The following is a 6,000-nucleotide window of genomic DNA, read 5'->3' on the forward strand; positions in this document are numbered from 1 at the left end:
GTGTTACTATTATTTTTTCATAGCAATGGTAGTTTTACTTATTAGGGAAACTGGCCAATTCTGAATAACTTGACAATGGTAGAAATTGGTAGAAATTGGTGTCTAATAAAATAATAGCTTGTTTCTAATTCCAGACACAGAGTCAAAAGTTAGGGCAGGGAGAGTGGCTTTTAACACCTGGAAGCAGCAGGTGACAGATGACATTTTGTTAAGAGACCCAGATTACTCATTATTTTAGTGTTTGTGCTAGAGAAAACTTTTAAAGTGAACAATTAATTTCCCTTTTGGATTACACAGGATATTATTTTTAATGCTGAAGTTTTCCACATCATCCTTGGTCACCTTTAAATAACATAAAAATAGATTTTGAGATACTTTGTTATTTTCCATGATTTCATTTTTTTAAAAAATAGTACTGGAATAGAACCCAGGGCCTCTCTAGGCAAGTGCTCTACCACTAAGCTACACCCCCAGCCCCTTGATGACATTCTTAATGACAATCTTTCTTTAAAGAAGGAAGAAGGGAGGAATACAAGAAATTTACTATTACATATAAAAATGAAAGTTCAGTATTTTATTGAGGCGAGGAGGTGTGAAGTTCTCCTTAAAACATCCCAAGGATGAAATTCCACCCACTTCTGTCTAAAAATTCCAAGCAATTAAAACATGAAGCTTTGTAACCATGAATAAGCTTTAGGATATTAAGACCATTCTGGACCTGTCTGAAGTCATGCCTACCCATTTGCATCTGTCAACCCAAATATGGTCTGTTAGAGAATGGCAGGGACAAAAGGGCTTTATTAATCTATCCAGCTGCCTCCCACTCCTGCCAGAGCATCTCTGAGCTGTGCCTAGTGTACAAGAAGCAAGCCAGAGGAGCATGAAATTAACTAAGGTTTCTGCTTCCTCTTCTCACTGCTCCCAGCCCCAGCTATCCCACTAAGACCTCCAATTCTGAGTAGTTGGAGAAGCTTCTAAAGCCTGTCCAAGTCCTTCGTAGCCAAGTCTGCACATGGGGTATTGCCTAGAGTGAAGCACATTCCAAACCGAGAAACATTCAATGTCAACTTCCTCAGCCTCAGCAGGCAACATTTTGGGGAATTTTGCTGTCACTTCCTTAGGAAGAGATTATTGGGATAGGTTTTGAATGCCCTTAAAGGGAGCTATGTTTAAGATTTTAAAAAGTTACTAAAATTACTCTGATAGATAATTTGCACCGTAAGTATGATTCAGTGAAAATAATCTCATATTTCTACTTTGATGCTATGTAATATAATGTCTGAGTTTTTTGTTTGTTTTAACCAGGTTCTGAGGAAAGAGAGAAATCTTCATTGTACTTATAAGGCAGAGTGAATCTAGAGCACATATAGGGAAATTGTAGGCATTCGAAAAGTGGCAGTGAAATTCCTTTTTCATTCAGTTAAGTGGTATCCTCTTTTGACTTTAGTGTAGATTTAAAGAAGGAAAGCAAACATATCTTCATTCTTGGAATGGTCAATAGTCTTCCTTCCCTACTAAATTGAAGGACAGAAGTAAAGATCACTGTTGCTAGAGAGAAATGAAAGATACTAGGGACATCCTCAAAGAGCTTCAACTGTACAAGCTCTGATAGGTTCCATACTGAAGCTGGAATCTACTGAAGCCCAGGGGAATAATGGCTTTGGATTACAGTGAGAACAGCTAAATCTTAGTAAGACTCTTAATCACACCCAGACACAAGAATTTCTTTAGTCCTTGCTTTAGGTTGTGTCTCTTAGTTAAACAGAATGTTCTTTTATATTTGTACTCATGTGCTTCACTTTAGTTCTATTTTAAAGGAGAAAATAATACTTGCTGTTAGCTTGGTTGACCATGTGACAGCAAGTTCCAACCAGAATGATAGCACCTGCACACTGGCATTCACCACACAGAAGCTACACTGCATGGTTGTGTTAAATGATATGAGGAATGGGGATAAACACTTAGGGAACATTTATGATTATATCCATTTAAGAGACATTTACAGAGTATCTCTATTCATTCTACTGGATCCCAAAGGCCAGTACCAGAGAAGTAAGGCTGCCTTACCCAATCCAAGAAATGAAAAGGAATGGATAAATCTAGACCATGAGTTTTATCCCTGGATCTGAAGGAAACTACTTTACATCCCAGAAAATTTCAGTTTGGCACTATTTTCCTCCCTCCGATACATCATCTCCGACCTTGCTATGTATGCCTTAGAATAAAGTGGAAAGAAAAAAACTGATTCAGACATTCCAAAGTGAAAGAAACACTTGAATACAATCATGGAAAAACCAGAAAACCAAAAATTAATGTTTTCCTATAAAGGATGGAAGATGACTGGTTAGGCTATTAAATGAGCACTGGGGTATGTAGAAAGGGCCCTAAGGGGGATTTGCTGTTACGAGAGCCTTAGTCTGGCATTTCATTTTTTACTTTTAACTTTATAAGCAGATAATTGCTACAATTAAACAAAAGATGCTGACACATGATAAAATTAATACTAATTAAATGTAGCAGGGAGAGGTGAATTTGACTTGAAAAATGTTTCAGAAAAGATATATACATATATAAATATATATTATATATAGTATGTACACAAAGCATATAGTCTATATTTTATATGTAGAACTTACATATAAAATATATTTTGTATATTAAGTATAATATATAACATTTTATATGTGATATATATAAGTAGCACATATGTATATATGTATATATATAAATATATATATATATTCAGTTATGTTTTTGAGAGGATGGCTAAAGGGTAGTAATATTTCCAAATCAAATAACTGGGCCCAACAACTTTGAGTCAAATGCTGGAAAACTTTGTACCAGCCACATCTAAATAAGAAGGACGGTATTTGGTACAGTGTCAGAGAAGACAAAATTCAATGCTTAGCTATGAATATTTTGTAGAATTATCCTGACTCTTCATGTACTTGAATTAATAATAGTTCTCTAGACCAAAATTTACTGTAGAATATGGGTCTTTCTAGCAAATAAAGTAGTTGTTAGTAGCCGTTATAGTGATTTTAAACCACAACCATCAATGTAAAAATCACTGCTATATTCAGTAAGCCATGTGCTTCATATCCAGATGAAGCCATAAATATAAAAAAAGCTATGGATTATTCTCTTGTATCTCCTTAATTCTCTTGTATCTCCTTAATTTAATATCTCACACATATTTTAAGCAGAAAAAGCATAGCATTCAGAAAGAATTACATATCCCTCCCAAGTCTCCACTACAGCTTTAGTAACTCAAAGAAATCTTAACTAAATAGTAAAGTCTCTTTCAGATAAGAAATTTAAAAATCAGAAATCTTTACTCTCAAAAGTGATCTAGTGTTCATTCCTACAAGATACATTATAAAAAGCAAGTATTCTCTGAATAATTTCTTATCCAAAATCAACAGTCAACTGAATTTTGTACCCCAGAATAGAGATACTTTTTCATCCAAAATACCCACCTGAGATAACTAGACAAAAATGTACCTATTTTCCTAAAAACATCGGCCAGCATTACATTTAAGATACATTTTAAATTGATATATACTTTGGAGGTAATAACAAAATAATAACAAAAAATGCTATTTTTTCAAATGTTTCTATGTGTTAAGCACTAAGGAAAGGATATTAAGTAAATAAGAAATATCCTATGTCCATCAAATAGGTCAGAAGTAAATTTGGTGGGACTGTGTCTTTTTCTACCCTACACAGAAGAGGTATAAAGACTTGGGGCTGGGGTTGTGGCTCAGCAGTAGAATGCTTGCCTAGCATGTGTAAGGCACTGGGTTCGATTCTCAGCATGGCATATAAATAAATAAACGTTCATTGACTAAAAAATATTTTTAAAAAAGAACTGATTTGATTTCCACAAATGATCTCATGAGCTGAGAAAGGCAGCTCACTTAACTGGTATTTCATGACAAAAATCTTTCCAATTTTTCATAGGAGGATAAAAAGTGATTTGCAAGAAGTGGTAGACAACATGAGCTGTAGGAGAAGTATTCAGGGAGGCAGAGTCCAGTTTGCCTCTCTTCTAGATGCACTTCAGGCATCTTGTGGTTGGCAAGAACCAAACAAGGTGTGACTCAGAACACACACAGTCAATCCTAGATTCCTCTCCCAAGCCAACTTCTGATTGAAGAAGGATCTTTCAGATCACTTGGGTGTGGTCCAGTCAAATATTCCTGATTCTAGATCAGAATATGATTGCTTTACTAAGTATTTTTACAGGCACAACTTCCAGTGTCAAACTCTGTTGAGGAGTTGATAAATGATTACCTTCTTTAATTCTCAACACTCTGAGGTGAACATTATCTCCATTCCAAAGATTAGAAAACTGAAACTGAGTGAGGTCACGTAACTTGTTCAAAGTGAAGAATCTGAACCTATATCTACTGAAGTTACGGCTTTTGTTTGCTTCATCATATTTACTTATTATTCTAAGATGTAACTGCCAGCTTTTCTATGTGTCTTCAATTTAGAGAGTCAAGTTTCATCATACATCATTGTCTGAAAATAAGTAGAAGAAACAGTGAGAAATCAGAATGCCACAGGGAATCTGAGATAATATGTGGATGTCATTCCTGGAAAACATTCATGAGGAAGCTACAAAGTGATCAGAACGTCACAACAGGTAGAATGTGCACTGGCAGAAGGAAGTACACCAACAGAGGAACGATGTGGCAAGAGAAAGGAGGTGGGGACTCGGCGCAGAGTTTGGCCTGACTGAAAGGAGACAGGTAGCAAGTTGCTCTTATTTCCAGGGTGGTAACAAGAAAACATGGCTGCATTCTGGGTGCTGTAGCTCTTCACTGTGTCCTATAACTACCTATTCTTTCACATCTTGGTGCATTTCAAAACACACTCTAGGCAAGTAAAAATATTTTCCAAAAAATATAAACTAGCTCTGACAAATTTTCTTGGGATATTCTGAATAGCCACTGTTGGTCTTCTGAACTACCTCTTTTCATGTTTTTCATTTAATCAGCTCACTTACCTGGTATTTCATGATAATCAAATCTGTATTTGGTGGCCAACCTGATACCAGTATTGCTACCTGCAATTTTATACTCTGGAATGAAAAGTGCTAAGGATGGAGACCTTGTCTTTTGTTTTGTGCTTTGTCAAGCACAGGGTACATTTCTGGCATTTTGTACTTAACAAGTGGAAGAAAACACACCCAGGCTGAAGGATATCACATCTGCTATCCTGTGCAACAAAAGCAGCAAGCCCAGTGGTCTCCGACCTCCAAGGTGGTGATAGATGACACTGCGAAGCAAGGCCCTTATCATCATTCACATGAAAAAAAGAATGTCTCAAGTGTATCTTCTAAGCATTAGAAAAGCCTGAATGGAAATAACTTACAACCAGAACAGTTGCTTTTCTCAACAGAGGGTTTTATTCCCTACAATCACTCTCTGATAGTTGTATACTGCCAAGTACGGAAACAGAGTCACTTAAAATTACTAAGGTGGTAAACCTAAGATGGGGAGAGATGGTTTCAGGAGATAGGCTTTCAATTAGGAAAAAAAGGAAACTATTGGCCCCTAATACTCATTTAACATAATGTTTTAATCAAGAATGAAAGGCAATAAAGATTTAGAAGTTGCTTTTAAGTTTAGTTCTGGAGACTATTTGTGCTGAAAATCTTGTCCAATAAAAGACTTTATGACTTCTTGATGTTATAAAGTATTTGAAAAGTGGTATTTAGATAACAGAAGCCAGAATTCTGTTAACCCACATAACAGATTGTTTTTTTTTTTTAAAAGAGTTTGGCTGCTGTTGTTTCTCCATGTGTAGAAAATGATGTGTATTTGCATCCTTGCCTCTGGGGGAAAGGGAGGACCTGTGGAAATGGGAAAATTTAGAGGTTGCAATAATTAATGGGGTAACCACATCAGTTAAACATTTAATTGAATAATATTATACAAAATACAAAATCATTATAACTCATACAAAGATTAAAAAGTTGAATTTGTTCAA

At 35.6% G+C, this 6,000-nt stretch overlaps 1 protein-coding gene across 1 annotated transcript in view; it reads right to left on the reverse strand.

Annotated features, from left to right (window-relative positions):
* GLCCI1 (glucocorticoid induced 1) overlaps positions 1-5,739 on the reverse strand; it is a 147,243-nt gene extending 141,504 nt beyond the window's left edge. Inside the window, exon 1 of the mRNA XM_079151806.1 lies at positions 5,198-5,739. Within this exon, the coding sequence (XP_079007932.1) occupies positions 5,198-5,312 (115 nt within the window). The 5' untranslated portion in view covers positions 5,313-5,739. The remainder of the gene's footprint in view (positions 1-5,197) is intronic.
* Positions 5,740-6,000: the final 261 nt, after the last annotated feature.

This window comes from Sciurus vulgaris (genome assembly GCF_902686455.1).
Source record: "Sciurus vulgaris genome assembly, chromosome: 8".
In the NCBI taxonomy this organism is placed as follows: Eukaryota; Metazoa; Chordata; class Mammalia; order Rodentia; family Sciuridae; genus Sciurus; species Sciurus vulgaris.